General features: G+C 43.1%; 1 protein-coding gene across 2 annotated transcripts in view; it reads left to right on the top strand.

Annotated features, from left to right (window-relative positions):
- The first annotated feature begins 1,590 nt into the window (after positions 1 to 1,590).
- Positions 1,591 to 22,176, top strand: part of Vav3 (vav guanine nucleotide exchange factor 3) — a 356,190-nt gene continuing 335,604 nt past the window's right edge. Inside the window, exon 1 of one of the 2 annotated variants that reach the window (XM_070007867.1) lies at positions 1,591 to 1,900. In XM_070007867.1, the coding sequence (XP_069863968.1) occupies positions 1,697 to 1,900 (204 nt within the window). In that variant the 5' untranslated portion in view covers positions 1,591 to 1,696. The remainder of the gene's footprint in view (positions 1,901 to 22,176) is intronic. The other variant, XM_070007868.1, reaches the window with a different exon arrangement.

Raw genomic sequence — 22,176 nt, 5'->3', positions numbered from 1 at the left:
AAGATCACACTATCTTTTGAAAGTAACATTTCCCCCTATTTATAAAACGAACAGGGCCCATAATTGAAAATCCAAACCACAAATATCTAATAAAACTTCAAAATGATCTAAAAATCCCCTCCCCCAACTGGATTTTTTAAAAAACTTTTTATTGGGGAAAGGTCAAAATTCTAAAGAACAATCTTAGAATTGTGGCAAAAAACTACAATTTACATAGAACAGTAAGAGTTCAGTGTGCCAGCAGCTTGCACGAGTAATGTAAATACTATTTTTATTTTTGGTTTCGAAGGGCAATGTCATAAAAAGGGTAGAGCTAGTGGTTCCTAAAAGATTTATTTCAGCAGCCTTAGGGCGAATGTGGCTTCTGTCTGCCCAAGGGTTGCAGGGATGTTAGTGGATTTTTCTGACTTACCCAAAGGATTCCCAAACTAAGCCCCTTCTCTTTCCCTGTCCCCCCCCCCCCCACTGCCACCCCCCCCCCCTCGACTTTGCAACCTGGTGGGGAGTCACCGACGCATGCGCAGTCTGCTCTCCGTGTCACCGGGCTATTTTCCCCCCCCTCTCCGGCAGGGTGTTTTTATTAATTTATTATTTCTTTTTGGAGTGCAGTCAGCAAGAAAGCCAGAACTGTCACCGCGAACAGTTCCGAGCCGGAGAGGAAACCAACTTAAGTGAAACATATACCCCTGTCCACATGACCTGGGGGGGGGGGCTCCAGATGTCCCCCGCACCCCTTTACTTTTCTCATCCCTGGAAGAGGAGAGGGAGTCGGAGGAACAGAATGAGCAATTCCCGGTGGGAAAGGAGGCGGCGAAACGGGGGGAAGGGGGTCGGGGGGGGGCAGCGATCTCAAACTCCCCAGCGCCCAAGTTCTCCAACCGCGCTTCCATGTCTCTGGGCGGTGCGGGCGTCCCCAGCTAACCATCCCTTTCACCTCGAAGATCTCCCCCCACCCCACCCTCCCCTTATTTCTTCCTTTTCCTTTTTTTTTCTCTGGATACCAGCTTTTCATCCCATGAGTCCCAAGTCCCACCACACATCCAAAGACACTTGGAAGCTGCCAGTGTACTGGGATTGTAAAGTTCGGGGCGACATGATCACTGCGAGGGTCCCGCAGATCCAGCACGGGGATCCTCTTTGGAGTAGACGTCGCTTGGGGTGTCCGGGGCTGGCACTCGTCGCTTGGGGTGTCCCTGATGAAGGGGGGGGCGGGAACCCAGGCGGTGACAGCCTTCTCCCTACACTCTTCCCCAGGAAGCTGGGACTGGAGGAGAACCCCAGAATCTTAGAGTTGGCCAGCGTGCGGGGGCGGCGGGATCCCCCCCTCGGTCGCTCTCCCCGCCCCCCCGACCCCCTCCGCGCCCGCTGCTCCGCCCCCCGCCACGCCCCCGGCCGCCGACCCTCCCCACCCTCCGAAGCCCGCCCCAGCCCGGGCGGCTGGCGCGCTCCCACCCGCGCCTCCGGGGACTCGCGGCGCGCGGAGCGGCGGGCGCGCTGGGCATGCTCAGTCGCGGGGCGCCGGGCTCGCCGCCAGTCGGAACCTGAGTGCGGCCGCCGCCGCCGCCAAGCCCGGCCGGGGCGCACCGAGAGCGCGCGGGACTACGCTCCACGGCGGCGGACCCAGGCCGGAGCCCCAGCCCGCGAGGCGTGTCCGACTCCCGGGAAGCGTCGCCGGGAGGTCCCGGAGCCGGCGGGCATGGAGCCGTGGAAGCAGTGCGCGCAGTGGCTCATCCACTGCAAGGTGCTGCCCGCCAACCATCGGGTGACCTGGGACTCGGCGCAGGTGTTCGACCTGGCGCAGACCCTCCGCGATGGAGTCCTGCTCTGCCAGCTGCTCAACAACCTCCGCGCGCACTCCATCAACCTGAAGGAGATCAACCTGAGGCCGCAGATGTCCCAGGTAAGGCGGCCGCCCGCCCGCCCTCGGCCGCGACCCACCGGCCCGCTAATTTCTTTGTGTAAATGCACGCACGTAGGTGCTCCCCGCCGCGCCCCGCCGCCCGCCGCCCGGACCACTTGGGCTTCTCCTACCTTGGCTTGGTGTGGGCTGAGCTGTGCAGCGCAACGCTGCAGCCTGGCGTCTCCCAGACGGTGTCAGGGATTTCCTAAATACATGCCTTCGGTGACATGGGAAGAAAGAAGTTGTCGTGGAGTGCCCTTCACCAACTTTGTGTGTGTGTGTGAGAGAGAGAGAGGGGGGGGGAGGGAGGACAGACAGACAGAGACAGACAGACACAGAAATAGCAGAGCGATTCTATCCAGTGCTTCCCTGACATCGGATGGGGGGGGGGGCGCGTTTTGAGTTTCATCTGTTCTTTGCGTTTTGGCCCCCATGGTTTTCTGGAAAGAGGAACCATGACATCAGCCGAGAACTTTAGGAAGTGGAGGGTGTTTGGTCCGTTATCTGCCCAGGAATGACACTGGTCACAGGCAGGAAAAGGAATGGGACACACACACACACACACACACACACACACACACACACACACACACACACACACACACACACACACACACACACACACACACACACACACACACACACACACACACACACACACACGCACACAGACCGTTTCCCCAATGTCCTTGTCTGCACCTCCCCCTTTCCCCCAGCCTGGGGTTGCAGGAAAGCCGGCTGGTTACAGTTCTTCAACAATGTGAGAAGCAGCTAGCCCAGTCTCTCTCAGCAGGGACAGGAAATGAGCAGTTTCACTGGAGATTCCGCTTTTTGGGGGGTGTGGGGGTGGGTTCAGGTGGTCAGGTGTATTCCTGGCCCAGCCTTGCTTGAGAGTTTTAAATCAGATGAAGCCTTTGGGCTCCTTAGAGTCAGCACAGAAGTCACAGTGCAGCCCAGTAGGGGTTTCTTGGTCTTAGCGGAAAGTTTCTGCCCAGGAGGATGTTAAATACAAGTCAACACAACACACACACACACACACACCAATTTCAACTTAAAAGGGAGAGTAAAGAGCCCTGTTCAGGACACAATTTAGCACTAGTTTTGTCTGTACAGAACTTCAGCTACTTAGCAACGAGTGCTGGTGCCTCTCAAGAAAGAACTGGCTTTCTACGGCTTAATTATGCATCTGAAGGTAGAGCCACACTCATCTCTGGGTCCCGGATGTCAGTACTTCAGTGAGGTCTCTCTGCACTTGAAGTTTTGCACCTCTTGTTCATCTGCTTTCAACCTGTTAGAAGGCAGCCCATAGGAAAGGCCAGGCATGGAAGTGGTCATGCTGTATGCATTTACACAGGAGGTAAATGCTTTTTCATGATGGCTTGATGATTGCTAGCTTTGTAGAGCTCTTCGTTGTGGTCTCAGTGATGGATCTCCAATATAGCAGACATATAGCAGGAGCTGCTATATGTCTGCATTTCCATAATACAGGAGCTGCTGTCTCTACAAAGTTCTGCAGGGGAGCTGCCGGCTCCTGGTCATCCCTGGTCTCATAGGCCCCTGTTTTTCCAGAACCTTCACTTTAGCCCATCAGCAGGGAGGACAGTACTGTGGCAGACACCTCCCGGAACTTTGGGTTTCCAGGAGCTTTTAGTGACTGTTTATTGGGTCACTCTTCATAATCACATTTTCTGGACAGCTAAGCATCTCTCTCCTCTTTAACCTTCAAACCTGTGTGTGAAGGTTAACAATGGAAAGGAAATCTTTTCAAATGCTCTTTTTCTTTCTCCTGTTGGAATGTGATTAGCTGTAATTTAATCTTTCCAATGACTAGGGGATATTATTATCAGCATCACTAATGAAAATTGAGCACATAAAATTCTCTCAGAGCTCTATTCCCTACTGAGGGTACCACAATGAGCATCTGAGGATATTTGCCCTGAAGGAATTATTATACTGCCATCAGATAAACCACCAGGTTGTAATGAGGTAAGTAGGACAGCTAAATGATCTTTCTTGAGATTGTTGTCCTTTTCAGTTCTTAATCTTCCCAATCCTGAGATTTCTGGTTGCAAATCCAATGCATTTGCCCTTGTAATACACCACGAGTGAGTGAATGCTTCTCTCAAATGTAAATGCTGGAACACTAGTACCGGACTATGGTGATGGCTAGTTTTATTTCCTTCTTGATTCTTGGCCACATTACAGAGAGGTAATGTTGCTGAGTGGCTGAGAGCTAAGGCCGATGAATTCATATTATATAAGTTGTCATGTCATTCTCAAATGAAACGAATGCTTTTATGAAATGCATCAACACAGTGCTCAACATATACTGCACAACAAATAAGTGTAAATGTGACTTAGTATTTCCCCTCCCCCTGCTCACATTATAGTAGAAATAACAGAATACAATTACTGCACAGGTTTACAAGTTTCATTCTACTGACATCTCTAAATATTTCTACCTCCAATCTTTCTGAGGGAAGGTTCTAGCCATTCTTCTATATGAAGTTCCTATCCTGGTAGTTCTGTTCATAATGTGTAGGGAATAACCTGTTAACCCAGTGCACTTCATATGCTTTTGCTGAGACTCAGCTTTTCTCCATACATTCACATTCTTGCCTTTCCTCTCTCCCTTTATGCCCCTGCCTACCTGTCACTTCCTCAGAGAAGACTTTCTTGACTACCTTCCGTAAACTCCCTTCTATCAAATTATATTTCCATTTTGTGTGTGTGTGTGTGTGTGTGTGTGTGTGTGTGTGTGTGTGTGTGCACGCTGGTTCTAGGGCTTGAAATCAGAGCTAAGGTGCTGTCCCTGAGCTTAAAGCTAGCACTCTACCACTTGAGCCACAGCTCCACTTCTGGCGTTTTGGGTAGTTAATTGGAGATAAGAGTTTCAGGGACCTTCCTGCTGGGCTGGCTTTGAACTACAGTCCTTACATCTGAGCTGCCAGAGTAACTAGGCAGCCTTGATGCTATGCATCCCGGTGGAGTTTATACTCTTCAGAAGTTAGAGGTGCCATTATTAGTACTTGTGGCTTTTTGATATGTTCAAGAGTCATTTCTTCCACCTGACTTAGGTTCTGTTGAAGACACAAATTTGAAGTAGACCATTTCCTTATAGTACATGACTTCTAAGGTAGGAAATAGTAGGAAGTTCTCCCTTCACAAGTTTTTTTTTCATTATGAAAAATGTTCCGAGCAGATGCAGACAAAGGCAGCTTTATTGATATTTTCCTTACTACATGTTTTTGGTTTCCCGAAAGAGGCTATAAAATAACCAGCCTCTTTTAATAAGGGTGTTTATTCCAGTGAATGGGCTATTTCATTTTCTTTCTGTTAGCCTTCTACCTTACGTGCATTAAAACAAATAACCCTGCAAATAATAATTGCCCAATTATAGGCTAGAATCTTTAAAGTATTCCTACACTAATTGGGTCTTATTCAAAATAGAAGCATAGATAAGATCCCACTTCTCTAACCTCTTCTTGGCTGTGGACAGCACTTTCTTTCTGTTTTGCCATCTTGCTAATGTGATGGCTATCTTCAACTAAGAAAGAGTTTGTCTAAAATACTGGTTTAGGTTTTGCTTTTATTTATAATAGGTTAAAGAGGTAAACATTACGTTTAGTTAAACGTTGAACATGCTCCTTTGGTTCAAAAGAATGAAGTTAAATAAAATTGAAAAATCTAAGAAACTTGGTATCTAAATTAGATATTAGATGTATATTAGATGTGTTTTTTTTTAAACCCAAATAAAGCACTTTAATGACCAGAGAGGAGCTACCTGCTAATACTCATGCCCTCTAGGGAAAGGTTTGGCGATTGGCTTCATGTTGCTTTTCATGGTTCTGTCTTTATCAATGCCTTATCATCAGTTTGTCATTGATGAGATGATTTGGGTCTTACTTTCAAATTAAAATCTTTGCTTTGTATTATGTTTAGTGGTAGGAATACATTTGATGAGATTTCCAACCACTATGTATGATATATTTAAAGTTTATGTTGTGATAAAACTAATCAGTTATGAAAGGTATCTTTTTTTTCTATTTATTTATTTATTTTTATTGTGAAAATACTGTACAGAGCAGTTACAATTACATGGGCAAGATAATGAGTACATTTCTTATCAAGCATTGTAGCTTCCTCCTTTGTTTCCCCTTCCCATCCCTTCCCATCCTCCCCCTGCCCCCCCAATCCTCCCCGCCCCCACTCCCCCCCACAAAAGTTGTAAAGGTCTTTTGGACATAACGACTTGTACATCCCATTGTTGCAATGGGTCCACGTGTATCCCTATTTAAACGATTTGTTTTTCCCCTTCCCCTCCACAAATTATGAAAGGTATCTTTTTGTTGTTGTTGTTGTTATATTGGAGTTTGAACTCAGAGCGTTGTACTTACAAGATAGGCGGTCTATCACTTGAGCCTGTCCCTCAGCCTAAAGGGTTTTGTTTTTTTTTCAATTTGAAAAAATTACTTTGTTCCTACATGGTGTCAGGAATTACTTAGAGCACTTGCCTTTGAGCAGTAAACATACTCAACAGTCTTTGCTCTAAGGGGATATTTATGTGCTAGTGGAGGAGATGGACTGTACACATATAAGCCACTGTGCAATAGAATGTATACTGAGAACATTTGAAACTGGATAAGGAAGAGAGAAATGTGACTTGAGCTTGCAGAAGGGAGTTTATGCAATTTATGAAGGGTAGCCAGGAAAGGCAGGAATGTGCATGTTTGGAGAAAAGAATAGTCCCAGGAGAGGGAACACGGATAGGAATGTCCTGAAGTAGTTAACTAACTGGCAGGCACACTAGAGGAACAGGAAGAGGGCCGAGGGGGGAGGGGTTAGGGAGAGCTGGGATAGGAAAAACCGGTAGGAATGAGGTTGGAGAGAGAGAGAGAAGAGAAAAAAAAAAAAGGAAGCCCAATGTTTAGAACTTGTGGGCTCTCAATTACTTTGGCTTTTCCTCTGAGTGAAATGAGAGACCAGCTGAGGGTTTGAGCAAAGTCATGATTGAGTTGGTTTATGTTTTCACCAGGGTCCCTGTCCTGAGAAGACCCTGGGGCAGTGATGATGGAGGTAGTCAGGCTAGTATTGCCACTTGGGCAGGCAGTGTGACAAGAACAAGGTGAAATAGAGCTGTGATTTTGTGTTGAAGGGAGGGGAGAACCCGGGTTTGAGCAGAAGGGAAGTAAGAATGATTCCAAGCTTGAGCTGGTGAAATAATGGAAGTGCCATTTGCTATTTAGAAGATTGCTAGAGGAAATGAGTTTTGGGTGTGTCTCTGGGGAGAGGGAAGGGAAATTTGGAACTAGTTCTCTTTTGAATGTCCAGTAGATATAACGGAGATGCTCAACAGGCATAGATGTTTTGATATAGATATGGCTGTTTTCATCATCAAGGTAGAGATGGCAGTTAACATCATGACATTGGGTGATAGAGTCTAGCTAGGGGCCAGTGTCCTGTGAGTGAACTGTATGCTGCTTATCATTGAGGTTAGAGTGTAAGGGTCTCTTAGTATTAAAAAAGCCTCTAGACCAAGCCAGGAAACTGAGTCAGGAATTTAACCTCTTACCTGAGACCTGAGGAATGCAGTAACCTCTTAGCAGGAACTGAGGAATGCCATTGTAATAGTCCCCTGTTTCAAAAAAGTTGATGTTATCATATACTGGAACTTTGCAGCTTGCATCTGCTTTCAGTCTTTGTCTTCATAAGTCTAGCTTGTGTCCATGCTCGGGATCATAGTGTTAGCTCTGGAGTCTACGCTGTGTCCCTGGCTGGTCAGCTTCTGTAACACCTCAGTATACTTCTTCAAACTCTAAGCCTCTATTGGTGGACTCATTCTTGGACCCCGCAACAGAGGGATGGAAAATTGAGAGGGAATGGGTTCTGGGAAACCAACTGAAGAAAGAGGAGAAGCAATGATCTTACATGTTAAATGCTGATAGATCAAGTAAGAGACGGGCTGAAGAGAGAAAATCCACTTAAACAGCCCAAAGTGGTGGCTCACACCTATAACCCTAGTTACTCAGAAAGCTGAGATCTGAGAATCAGAGTTCAAACCCAGCAGGGACAGAAAAGTCTGTGAGGCTCTTGTCTCCAATTAATCAGCAAAAAGCTGAGATAGGGGTGTGGCTCAAGTAGTAAGTGAAAAAACGAAGAGAAAGCACTCAGGCTGTGAGATCAAGCCCCAGTGTATATATACACACATTTTTTGATGACCTTTATAAAAACTAATTTAGTGGTGTGGTAGGCAAAAACCAAATGGAAGTCGAGAGAATAGGTTAGGATTAAGGTATCAAGTACAGGCATTTCTTTGGAGGTTGGAGAGAGAAAAATAAGGTCATGGCTAGTAGTGGAAAAAAGGTTAAGAGGGGACCATTTTCTTGTCACACAGGATTTTCATTTTGTGGCTATGAAAATATTTCTTGTAGATTTAGACAAGATTTTATAGAGCTCTTTTTTTTTTTTTTTTTTTTTTTTTTTTTTTTTGGTTGGTCGTGGGGCTTAAACTCTGGGCTTGGGCTCTGTCCCTGCACTCTTCAGCTCAAGGCAAGCACTCTACCACTTGAGCCACAGCGCCACTTCCAGTTTTCTGGTGGCTTATTGGAGATAAGAGTTTCATGGACTTTCCTGCCCGGGCAGCTTTGAACAGAGATCCTCAGATCTCAGCCTCCTGAGTAGCTAGGATTACAGGCGTGAGCCACCAGCGCCTGACTATAGAGCTCTTGTAGATATGTACAAACATTCATCTAAGACATAAGCAAACATAACTTTATTATGTTCCTAAAGCCTTTCTTTGTGTTACCATTTCAACTTTGTTCCCATGTGTTTCTTTGAGATACAGTCCTTTAAGCACAGTGTCAGGTGATATATCATTTGTAAAAGAATATGATACTGTTGTCCCTAGGTTTTCCTCCAGCTTGCTAACACCTAATGGAGTTTCAATGTTGTTACTGTTTTAACAAGTTAAAATAAAGAGAACTTTATTTCCGCTATATATAACCCTATGTTAAAAACCATAATTATATTGGTTTCAGCATGTGGTGTGTATTATATGTCAGTACTTTCTGTCCCCAAATAAAGCGATGATGTGTGCAGGTTATTGTGTTATATAGAAAGGAAGGTCAAAAAAAAAAACACACCAAAAAACCCACACCCTGTAATTGGCCAAACAAGAATGAATATCCCAGTTGCATTTTGCTCCACCCAGAATAATATCATTATTTAGTTTTTCTTCCCAGAAGTCAGTTACCTCTTTGTGCTGTTTGTTAGATTGTTCTTTTGGATCACCTGCCAGCATAATGCTAAACTCAACATCATTTGGGTTTTGGTCTTTAAAGTAGCTGAGACATCTTACACATTTGTTCTATTGGAAGAATTGTTGTCTTAGCCTACCTTCTATAGGAACTGAAGTATTGTTACAATTTGCATATTTTTTATTGTGAAGATACTGTACAGAGGGGTTTCAATTACATAAGAAAGGTTATGAGTACATTTCCTATCGAGCATTGTTATCCCCTCCTTTGTTTTTCCCCTACCATACCTTCCCTCCCCACCTCCCCAAGTCCTCCCGCCCCCCCCCCCCTGCCCAAGTTGTGAAGTTCCTTTACAACAGAGTGTTTTATACATCTCATTGTATCTTTGGTTCAGCATTTAATAATTTCCCTTTCCTTCCCCAAATTAGAAAAATGTATATACAAGTTGCAGGGCCCCAGAATCAAATACAGTGACAACAGGGGTTACACCATGGGGGAAGAACATACAAAAGAAGTAAAAAAAAAATCAAATACATTAAAAACAACAGCAACAAAGCAAAAACTTCTTGTGTCCCTATCTTGGGCTTCATTTCACTTAGCATCATCTTATATAGTCATATGTACATAGCTTTTGACCTTTTCTGCTTGTCTGGTAAGATTATCCTAGACATATACTAGTAATTGCAAATAAGGGAAACCATAGGACCTGTGTTTCGTTGGGTCTGGCTTACTTCACTTAATATAATTTTTTCCAAGTCTTTCCATTTCCTAACAAATGGGGCGGTGCCATTCTTTCTGATGGAGGCATGATGTATTGATACATTTTGCTCAGGTATAAACTCATAGTTGCCGGTGAAAGTAAAAAGAGAAAACGAGAAAAAAAAATGACGAGGAAAATGATGTTTGCCATGCAAATTGTATGTTTCCCTAATTTTCAGATTCCCCATTTCCCCCCTTAAATCTCTCTACGGCCCTCGGCAATTCTGATCATTCCCTTTCTCTTGGAACGGTCTCTTCCCTTCATTCTCTGCATTACATCCTAGCTCTTAGCCTCTCTCATTCTTTCTCAGTTTCCTCCTTATCTAAACATTCCTAAAACACTTTAGAGCCTTTCTTTTAGTTGTCTTTTCATGTCATATTTTATTCCCTGTATCATCTTATGACATCCATGGTATTCATCCACCATGACAAACCCCCAGATCCACGTCTGGCTGTTGTACAGCCCCCACCTCACCTCCATCATGACAGTCACTTTGTGGGTGAAGTTCAGTCATGGCACAAAGTTCCTTCACAGCAGAGTTGAGGACATTGGATGGGGATAAAACTGGGAATGAATGAGATGGCTATAGAGTTCAGTCAAGAGAGACATAGGCCAGAGCAAAGGGGTGGTAATAGAGGGATAATTAAAGGATTTGGGGGGACTTTTACTGCAGAGAGAGGGGGATAGATCTAGGCTGACCCCTGGTTTCTGGCTTGGGTGATGGTAGGGAGGGGCAGATCCCAGAGGGAAAGAGAGCCCTTGGCGTTGTCATATTGAACTGCATGTTCCTACCAGTTCCTGGCTTCTTCATTTCAAACATCCCACTCTCTCACTCCCCCCTTTTTTCTGCTTTATTCTGCTAATACCTAAAAACCCACTGGGTCTTTTGAGCTCAGTGTTCTTACCACCTCTTCTTTGCTTTCATGGCTTCGTTTCCGTCCTACTCAGCTTAAACACCACAGCAAGGCAATTACTTTCTTTGCTTCTCTATTTATCTTGCTCATTTGGGTAAACAAAACCCTAGTTACATCCAACTTGTGACTTTCTTTCCTTCCTCCAGCTGAGTTGCAGAAGCTGATGGAGGAATCAGTTGACCCCTTCCACTTGAGTGTACCTTGGGGAGCCCAGGTGGCAGGTTATATTTATCTACACTACCTGTTCTCAAAGTGTGGTCCAGGACAGCTGGCAGTCTGCCATACTTTAAGGGGTTCTATAGGGCCAAACCTCTTTTTATCTAATATAAAACCATTATTCTCTTTTTCTTTTAAGTAGTTAGTGGAGTTTTTCCAAGCCTTCTTGGTTTTGCTGATATGATTGTTGTGTTGACAGTGAATATAAGCTTTTGTATACTTTAAAACTTTCAGTTTAGAATTATAGTAAGTATTGATAAATATAGTCTCACAGACCAACGCTTCTGAGGGCCCTCGGTCATATTTTTGAGTGTAAAGGGGTTCTGCACACCAAAAAGTGTGCAAACCCTTCTAGATCAATTTACTTCCTGGTCCTTTAAGATGACTCTGTTCTCCTTTGGGCCAACTTCCATCCCTTCGTTTTTCTTCATTGTTATTATAAAGGTGATGCACAGAAGGGTTGCAGTTCTATAACTCAGGCAATGAGTACATTTCTTTTTGGATAATATCACCTATCCCTTGCTCTCTCTCTCATCTTTTCTCTCCTGTCCTCACCCAGAAGTTGTATAGCTCATTTTCAACCTAGTGTCTAGTCTTGAAAAAAATTCTTCATCTTAATGGAGGGAATTAGACAAAATTACAGAAGAGCTTTTTCTAGCTCTCACCACCTCCCATATCTGCACCCATGGAAGATCCTTTTATTCCTCTTTGAGGAGCTGAATTTATAGTGCTTCTGGCAGAGGTCAGTTACTTCTTCTCTCTTCCATGCTCACCTGCCATCATTAGAGACCTTGCAGAGCTTTCCCATTTGCATGCACATATGCTATTCTTTCCTGTTTGATTTAAGATAGAGGCACACATGAACCTTGGGGTTGATGGAGAGTGACTAGGGTTTGGCCTGAGCTATTAGGGCAGGTAATGGGGTCAACTTCCTTCTGTCTAGCGATTCCAAATGGACCACAGATAAATCTACAGTCCTTAGAAAGCGTACATACAACAAGCAGTGATGTGGTCCTGTTTCATCTCTTGACTGTGTAGTCCTAACTTATTTTGAGTGGGGGGAGGGGAAGGGTGAAAGGGAGAAGGGGGATGGGCTTCTAGATGAGCAGTGCTGTTAAATATCTCCCTATTCTTGCATATCCCTTTTTTTTTTCTTCTTCAGGCACCTTTTCTCATCATCTTGGTGGTAGGTTTTCCCTGACTCCCCTCCCAGGTGTGGCTGATTATGAGTGGCTTTTTGCAACACTCTGGTGGAGTGCAGCATTCCATGAACTGTTTTGCAATCTCTTTTCTTATTTATCTCCCATCCAGGCTATGACTTGCTGGAGGCTGCCCTATGCTGATTCACTGATACGACTATGTAGAAGTTAACACAAGGAGTCATATATGCATAGATAGGCATAAATTCATTGGTGGGTTGAAGATGATGACTCTTTGTTGACTATCTTTCCATTGATATGTGTATACATTTGAAAAATAAGATGACATACTCAGCACTCTCTGTGTCATTAAAAACTAAAAATATCCACTAAGTGCCACTGCTAATAATAGCAGATAACAATATACCACTTAACCAACTGAGTGATTTTCAAAAGAGTGGCTCAACCTGTCCTTGAATTTGTTCATTTCCAAAATAGATCCTCATTCCTAGGGTTGGTTGTGAGCTCTAAATGAATTTATTAGCTCTGTGACTACTACATCAACACAGAGTAGATACCGTTTTTCTATTACCATTACTACTATTCCTGTGGAAACATTTGCTGTGTAAGACAGTCACTTACAGTGCAGTATCTCAGTTAAATGTTCCAATAACATGAGGCAGGCACTGTTATTATCTCTCAGGCTAAGAAGGGCTTAATAACTTGTACTAACAAGTTTATCTTGGTGAAGCCAAGATTAGAATTTGAACATTGAAAATTAGCTGAGTTTCTCCTTCACCGGGCCATTGGCACATCTGAGCAGGAATAGCAGTGAATTTCCACCCAGTCCCCCTTCCCCCTCCCAATTTGTGCTCTCTGCTTTCTGTGTGTGATCCCTTTTTGGTCTTGTGGCTGTTAATAACACACTATAGATTGTCATTATTCATAGTAAAATGGGGTCAGACTTCTGTCAGGTATATGATGGAAAAAAGGAATACAATTAGATAGGAAAACAAAGACAAGTGAAGGAGGAAAAAAATGAGAAAATGAGGCTAGCTGGACCTTTTTGGCCTTTTAGTGCTGTGATTTCAGACAGCAGACCTTGAGAGTCTGGGCTTCCTGTTCTCTGGTCAGTAGACCCTCCATTTCCTTGAGAGTCGGAAACACTGCTGTTTTCGATGGCATACTTTGGAATGGTTCTCTTTTCCTTCTCCCTTTATTATAGCTGTTCTGGGAAATGAACAGATGTTTGTTTTAGATAGTATGTGGAATATGGTTCTGTTTCACATTTTTGACAATACTAGGCTTTGAGCTCAATACCGTGTGCTTGCTAGGAAGGGGCTCTACTGTCCAGCCTTATCTCCATCCCCTTTTTTCTATTTTTCACTGGTCATTTGAGATAGGATCTGCTCTTTGCTTGGACCTATACTTGGACCACTGTCCTCCTATTTTATGCTTCCTGCTACAGCTGAGATGACAGACAGATGCTACCTTGCCAAGTTTCTTTATGCTGCAATGGAGTATCACAGACTATTCCTTTCCATAGCTCCTCTGCAACCATAATCTTCCTGATCTAAGACAGGCAAATGTCACCACATCCAGCTGTTAGTTGAAAAAGAGTCTCTGGAACTTGTGGCTCTGGCTGGCATCAAACTGGGATGTTTCCAATCGCAACCTCCCCAGTAACTGGGCTTATAGGCACCACACCTGGCTTATGTGGCCTATTATAAAGTGTCCCCCACCCCAGTAGCAGAGGCTCTGTATGGTATTAATGGTGAATCTTAAGTTTACATTCTGCTCTACTCCAGTCTTGGGTATTTATTAAGCAGAACCATAAACAGCAACAGTTTTGATTTGCACAGACCATTATTTTAGAAGAATATTTTGTGGCACTGTCTGAATGTGCTTTCAAAATAAAGTGCTATAAGATGTGTAGTCAGCCTTGGAGCCACTTATGTAACAGTAAGCCAGCAGCATATGCTACTCACATGGGAGTTCTCAAAAGGGTCAATTAATAGGGAATATTTAATGACACACTTGATACTCACCTTCCATGATTTTCAAAGTGCTTGTCTTAAAATAGATCTGTGACAGCTGGTCTGAATAAACAAGCACCATGTCTCTCTATGTCTTTGCTGGACTCATGGGTACAGCATGGTTAAATGTAAAGGTCAGGAATCAAGAGACCTGAGTTCTGATCCCAAGGTTGCCTCTGACAGGTTGCATAGCTATAGCAAGTGTTTGCTGGCTCAGTCTTCTGTACTTTAAAACAGTAGCAGCAAATGCCTATGCAGTCTTGCTTAGGAGATACCATGGTTTCATGAAGATCTGGCACTTAATACAATGACTGTGAGCTAGTTTTCTTGTACAATCTTATTTTCCTCATTTGATTCACAAGAAACAGTAAAACCTGGCTTTTGTCGAATTGTGGTGAGAACATAATAATATACTTAATGCCTGGTGCACAGGAGGTAGTCGGTAAGACTATTATTTCCTTCCATCTCCATCCTCCTTCCCCCATCCTCTTCAGTCAGTTTGGCAGGAAGAGGGTGATCTTATCACTGCTTTACAGAGGAGGAAATTGAGATGTGCACTGGCTAAAGGGCTTTACTCAAGGTCACACAGACAGGAAGTGGTAAAGACAGGTCTAGAGTCCAACTGTCCTAATTCCAAATTCAGCAGAATTTCCCATTAGTGTTGCCAAAGCCAGTGGCTATCTGGTCATTTGCATGAGGCAATGACTGGGAACGTGCTTGCAATAAAGCAAGATGTGTGTGCGAATGCAATATGACCTGGCATGATTTTTGCACTGGAAATTAGATTAGATTTCAAATAGTAACATCTAAGGTGTTTTTAGTTTGTATATGTGTGTGCCTGTATGTATGTGAAAGAGAGAGAGAAAGTGAGAACGTTAGAGTGGGGACAGGATTTGAACTCATGGCCTGGGGTCTGTCCCTTAACTTTCTTTGCTCAAGACTAGTGTTTTACCACTTGAGCTATAGCTCCATTTCTGGTTTTATGGTGGTTAATTGGAGATAAGTGTACAGACTCTAGCTTCAAACCTTGATCTTCAGATCGTAGCCTCCTGAGCAGCTAGCATTATAGGTAAGAGCAATAGTGCCTGGCTGTTATTTCTACTTAGTTTATGAATTATCTGCTTTCTGGTTTGCTCTGTTTTCAAGAAAATTGTGTGTGTGTGTGTGTGTGTGTGAGTGTGAGCACGAATGTGTGCACACACACGAGAGATGATTAAATCATCATATCTAAACATTAGAGTTTGTAGTAAAGGCTGAAGCCTAAAGGAAATGAAACTTAGTGGCTGAGCTTGTGTCACTTGGAGTCTGAAGAGCCTCGGATTGACTGAATTCCTGTAGAATTGTTTGAGCTACAGTGATGGGCAGAGACATATTTGATATGGAGGTGGTGTTTGTGTTGATGTGCAAGGTACAACATTAATGTCACATAGTGGATTTTTCATGTGGATGCATGAAAGGTGTATACACAAAGGGCTCAGGATAGTTCTGTCTGTAGACATTTGTCTGGTCCCTTCTGTGTGCAGGGTACAAAAAGCCTAAAGATAAACCACATGAAGTTTCTGCTTTGGGGAGGCTGGGAGAAAATAGATTTGACCCCAAATGAAAGCTTTTAAAAGAGTGCAGAAAGGAAGTAAATCACTGTATGATAGAGGCTCATGCAAAAGTGCATGCAGATGGGTGATAGATGCGAGACCAGGAAGACCGTGGCTTGGGTGGTTACTAGAGGGGAACATTTCAGAACTAGAGAGAGTGCATGAGATGGAAAATGTGCACAAATGTTTCCGTTTTAGTGATGTGCCCAAACACAATGGTTATTCTGAACAATGATGAGATATCCCTAATAACATCAGTGCTGGAATTTGCATGGCAGTGACAACCTTAAAGTCCGTCTCTCTGGTATATAGACTGGAGCATCAGATGATGTTTATTATCTTTGTGCATGGGGTCTACATACAGAGCTCTGTCCCTCACCCTTTGTGCTCAAGGCTGGCACTCTTATCATTCTATGTCCACTTTTGTTTTTTTGTTTTTTGTTTTTGGTAGTTAACTGGAGATAAGAGTCTCATACTTGAGCTGTCTTCCAACAACAGTCCTCAGATCTCAGCCTCCTTGAGTAGTTAAGATTACTGATGTGAGCTACCTGTAACCTATCCTGGTTTTACTCTTGAATAAATTATCTCTTTTTTTTTGTGGGAAAAGACATAGTGAAAGTTGCTTCATGGGCATCTAAAGTAAGGAGCTGAAAGTAGAGACCAGCTTGCTGCATTTCCTGTGAGCCTCCAGACTTGCCTCTTCTCTCTTTCTTATACCTTCTGAACCTTTCATTGTCCTCCCTGGGGTCTTCTGTGTCTCCCCTTTCCCTTGTCTGTGAGGTCTTTTATGGATACTTGGATTCCTTCCACAATCAGCCTGTCTACTTGCACTGTAAATCACCTTCATCTTTTGTGACATCAGATGGACGCTCACCTCAGCCCTGGGCCCCCTCCTTATATCTGAGCTATAAGGAGCCGCTGGAAAAGCCACACACGTATGGCTCACAGCCTGTGTTGACTGTCTAGATTCACTGTTCTATTCTCTCTTCACAGTAACTCCTGTCACCTTCTTCTCAATTCTAGTCATCTTCCAGCCCTCCAAATCCCACATACCCACAAGTCTGACCTCAGGCCCTTTAAGTTCAGTTAGTCTCCATTCCTCCTCAGCCTCGTCTCGGGCTCAGTGTGTCCCATTCCCACAGCCTTACCTGGTGACCAGCCATGAGAAGTAGCATCTGTTCCAAATGTGGCAAGTTAAATCTTGCTGGCACGCTGGTGGCTCAACCTAAGAGGCTGAGATCTGAGGATCCTAGGTTGAAACTAGGTGGGGCTTAGAAATTCAAGACTCTCATCTCCAGTTAACCACCAAAAAAATTGGTGGCATAAGTGGTAGCTTTGAGGAAAAAAAGACAAATGAGAGCTCAGGATGCTGAGTTTAAGGCCTCGTACGGCACCACATACACGAATGAATGAATGAGTCAATCTGTATGCATTCTGCTTCTTAGGAGTTTGGGGTCTTGAAGTGGATATTTTTTTTTTGTTGTTCATGAGGCTTGAATGCAAGGCTGGTGTGCTGTCCCTGAGCTCTGTTGCTCAAGGTTAGCACTGTACCTGAGTCACAGCACCACTTCTGGTTTTCTGGTGGTTAATTGGAGAGAAGAGTCTCATGGAATTTCTTTCCTTCCTGAGCTAGCTTTGAACCCTGTTCCTCAGATCTCAGCCTCTGAGTAGCTAGAATTACAGGCGTGAGCCACCAGTGCCCAATTTGAGGTGCATATTTAATAAATGTGAATTCCAGAGAGGATCAGGCTGGTGGGCACTTTGATTCTGAGGACCAAGACCCTCTGAACTTCTGAATTAGAAGTATTTTTCCTGGTTTTTGGTGGTCTTCCAAGCCCAGCAGAATGATTGGGTGAGCACTATCAATGTACTCGTGATTCTTGAGTCATGTGCAGTTCCTAGCTGCACCCAGGCTGCCTATCTCAACTTGCAACCTGCTCACAGCATCTGCTTATTTTTGCAAAGGCTTTTGGTTTGCAAGGGGAGAAGGAAAGATGGGAGGGGGTAACATTAGAATTCAGTAGTGCAACTCTGTGTGTGTGTGAGAGAGAGAGAGAAAGAGAGAGAGAGTGAGAGAGGGAGAGAGAGAGAGAGAGAGAGAGAGAGCGTGTGCGTATGCACACCAGTACTAGGGCTTGAACTTAGGGCCTTAGCACCTGTCCCTTAGCTTTTTTGCTTAAGGCTAGCACTTTGCTACTTGAACCATACCTTCACTTGGGCTTCTTGCTGGGTAATTGAGAGATAATTGTCTCACCGACTTTCTTGCTCAGTCTGGCTTAAAACCTTGATCCTCACATTTCAGCTTCCAGAAGAGCTATAGAATCAAGTTCTGGGCCACTGGCTCTTTTAATTATGTGTGTAATGCCTGATAAAGTATCATTAGACTAATTTTGCCATTTATCGATACTCTCAGATGTGTGGATCGATCAAGATGTCTTGAGTTTCCTAGCATTTGACCTTCAAATAATTGGATGAAGCCTTTGTTGGCTAAGGAAAGTTAGTAAGCTTAAGTCAGTCAGACACAGGAGAAATGCTCAAGTTCAAATCCTGTCTGATGCTGGAGAACTTGGGAATAGAGCCTTGTATTACATAGAGTCTAAACTTTGAGTACAGCAGAATACAGTAGTTTGTCCTTGATAAAGAGGAGGCAGGAACTGAGAGGTGTGAGCTCAGAAAAGCACTGTCATGCAAAGATGTAGGTACTTCCAGAGATCCTGGCTAAGAAGAGAATGAAGAGAATGTGGCATCAGGACATCCGCAAGCCTTCTCACATCATTTTTGTAAATCATGTAGTTCTTTTTTGTTTGTTTCTTTGTTTGGTCGTGGGGCTTGTAATCTGGGCCTGGGCACTGTCCCTCAGCTCTTCAGTTCAAGGCTAGCACTCTACCACTTAACCACAGCGCCATTTCCGGTTTTCTGCTGGTTTATTGGAGATAAGAGTCTCATGGACTTTCCTGCCCAGGCTGGCTTTGAACATGATCCTTAGATCTCAGCCTCCTGAGTAGCTAGGATTATAGCCATGAGCCGTTGGTTCTTGGCCATGTAGTTCTTTTTAATGACTATTTTAACATGTAAAATGTAAAATAATTTGAAATGATCTTCTATGTCTATTTTGGTGAGGGAGCTAATATTTCTCTTCCATGGATAACAAGTTGATCTAAAATTTCAGTGATGCATATAAATTAATTTTCCATGTGTCTAGTTAACACTAAGCTGCTTGACATCCTTGTCTGTTTGGTGACCACTTATAACCCTCTCATGTTTTACATAAAATGAGTTAAGTGAAAAAAAAGCAATCATAATAAAAATGCCTCATATCGATCTGTCTATTCATCTATCAGTCTATTTATTTACATAAGTGTATCTACCTATCTATATATCTATATCACTTATCTACCTATCTACATGTACATGTTTATATGTCTGTATCCTTCCCCTTCCTTCCTCTCCATGTAAATGCATCAAGTTAAATTCCATTTATGTTCATCTTTGAGAGTTACTAGAGTCTGACCTTAAAGCCTAAGGTTTTTATATTAACATGCTGTTTCAATAAGGTTGGTATGGTAGGCACCATATTGTCTTGGGTACGTCAACCTAATTTTGAATCATTGCACTGCCATTTTAAAATAGAGATGATAATGGCTGCTAACAGTGTGTATTTGTGTATGTGTGTGTGTGTGTACGTGTACGTGTGTATACTAGAGCTTGAATGTGAAGTATTCAAGTCAGTATTTGTATGTCGGATGTATTCTATAAATGTTAATTTCATTCATTTTCATTAAACCTACTTAAATACAAGGAAGGTATAGGTTGTAAGTTAAAAGAGGAAGTAGGAGTAGCTGAAAATTAGCCTGATGGTAGCCAAAACTATAAATCATGGGCTCAGAAATTGGGAAACATTTAATTTTGGACTGAGGAAAATGCAGCCAGTACCTTCACAGCCTGCATAGGTTCTGGGGAAGGATGGTCCTGTGCAAGTGGACCGTTACAGTAACTTCTGTTATGTAGAGTTACATATGATTATGGAGCTGGCAAGCACCTTAGAGATAATTCTAGTTTAGCAATGTGGTTTTAACAGCAAGCAGCCATGGCTTCTGATATTTGCAATGATTTTGACCAAGGTCATTTGGCTTGGCAAAAACAAGTCCATTATTTTTCTTATGAGAAAGTAGCAACACACATACCTCATGCTTATCATTTAAAAAATGTGCTGGGTGCCAGCAGCTCATATATATAATCCTAGCTACTCAGGAGGCTGAGACGTAAAGATCAGAGTACAAAGCTAGACTGAGCAAGAAAGCTAGCCTGAGTCTAAATGTCCTTGAATAGGTTATTCCTCTATTTGGATTATTTCCTTTAGATTTATTTTCTAAGGTAAAATTTCTAGGTCCAAAGTTATAAATACTTTAAATATGTCTTGTAATATACTGCCAGAGACGTACCTCTGTTGGGCTGAAAAATGTCAAATTTCCAAAGTCTTGGTTAAAATCAGATACTTTGATGTCCTTTTGGTTTGATTTCCAATTTCGGAGACTTATTTGCTGAATTGCTTGGAGCAAATCATTTAACCCTCTAGATCTGTTTTCTCACCAGAGTGTAAAGTGGCGTAAAAATAGCTACCTCATGAATCTGTCCAGCCCTGGGTTGGCACAAAGTGTTTGTAGTGCTAGCTTTCATTGTTTTCATCTATCTGTTCCTCTTTCCTTTAGATACTTCCCCCTGATGAATTTCCCCATGTATATTACCTTAGGACAATCTTTTCTTCTACCTGTATCAGTACCCTTAAAACAGTGAAAGAAGACACTCACTTAAAACACTAATCTGACCAACTCTATTGTATTCAGTAGAGTGTTGCCCTGTGCCCTGAGAGTCAGTAAGACCTGTGTCCTGACCTTGTCATCCTCTGTCCTCTCCAGCTTCTCTGTGCCTTGCTCATTCTGTGGTAGCTATATTGAGTACTTTACCATTCCCAGAATGGGTCCCTCACCCCAGTCTCTTTCTTCTAGATGCCAAACCTGCCATTTTGCCCTTTGTTTCTTGATTTTCAAATTTTCTTTCTATACAGCACATGACGAATATTTCCTGCATGGCCAGTTTTCCTGCTAGATCTCAGCCAGGTGATGGCAGGGGTCACTTGCATTTTAGTTCCTGATTTCTGGGTCCCAGCATCATGCCCAGAACTAATGCTAAGTAGTTAACATCCAATAGCTAGTACTATCAGCCATAAACACAGAAGAGAAAGTTTTTTGGTATAATGTTTTTCAAAGCATTTGTACTTTCAAATTGCTCTGAAACTGTGCGTTTATTTTTCACAGATCTTTTAATAACTCAAATATATGTATTCTTTAATTAAATATGATCCTGTTTACCTTTTTTTTCTTATATAATCTCTCAGCTAATGAGGTCCAGTCTGAAGAGAGGGCAGATATTTGGAAGGTATCAGGCAATCTTGTATCTTTGCCAACATTCTTCTCACAAGACCTATCATAACATTACCTGAACCATTCAGGAGGCCAAGCAAAGAATCATCTTGAGCTGAATAGCATAGCAGCACTCAGTGATGAAGATGAGCATTCCTGAGAGATTAGATTAGGCCTGGTACATTTCCTTTCATTCTAGATCTCCAGCTCTTTTGGTATCTATGTCCCAAAAGCATCAGCTCTTTTATTCTCTTAACATCGGCAAGTCCAGAACTACATTTTGTCCTTTCAGCAATACTTAATGAACACATGCTATGTTAAAATCTCTGATTAGTCCCTGAAGATATAACAGAGCCAGGGTTATCAGAAGTATACTTTATTAAATAAGGTATACTTTATTATTAATTAAAAATTGAATAGTTTTAGCTGGCTGCTGGTGGCTCTCGCCTATAATTGACATCTGAGGACTGCGGTTCAAAGCCAGTCCAGGTAGGGAAGTACATGAAATTCTTATTAAACTACCAAAAAAAAAAAAAAGCCAGAGTGGTGCTATGGCTCAAGTGGTACAGTGCTAGCCTTGAGTAAAAGAAGCTCAGGGGCAGCACCCAGGATCTGAGTGTCAGCCGCAGGACCGAAACCAAAAAAGAAACAAAATTAATAGAATTTTGAAATCATCTTTATGTAATTGTTCAAAGGGGTTTCAATTCAACATGTCAGTTTAGGAATACAATGCATCTTGATCAGTGCCTTTCCTCATTCTCCCCCAGTTCATCTCCACCCAACACATCACCTATAAGAGGTGTATTTTAGAGGATTCATTTTCTCTCACACCAATGGAAGAACTTCTCTTTCAGTATTAGAATACACTTGGGTGTATGTGGGTTAATTCCATGTGGGTCTTCTCTTTGAGTCCTACTTGCCTACAAAGAGTGATGTTTTTCCG

Source organism: Dipodomys merriami, unplaced genomic scaffold, assembly GCF_024711535.1.
Source record: "Dipodomys merriami isolate MVZ:Mamm:240054 unplaced genomic scaffold, mDipMer1.0.p SCAF_7, whole genome shotgun sequence".
In the NCBI taxonomy this organism is placed as follows: domain Eukaryota; kingdom Metazoa; phylum Chordata; class Mammalia; order Rodentia; family Heteromyidae; genus Dipodomys; species Dipodomys merriami.
The sequence above is the reverse complement of the archived record's forward strand: the minus strand, read 5'-3'. Positions and strand labels throughout refer to the sequence as shown.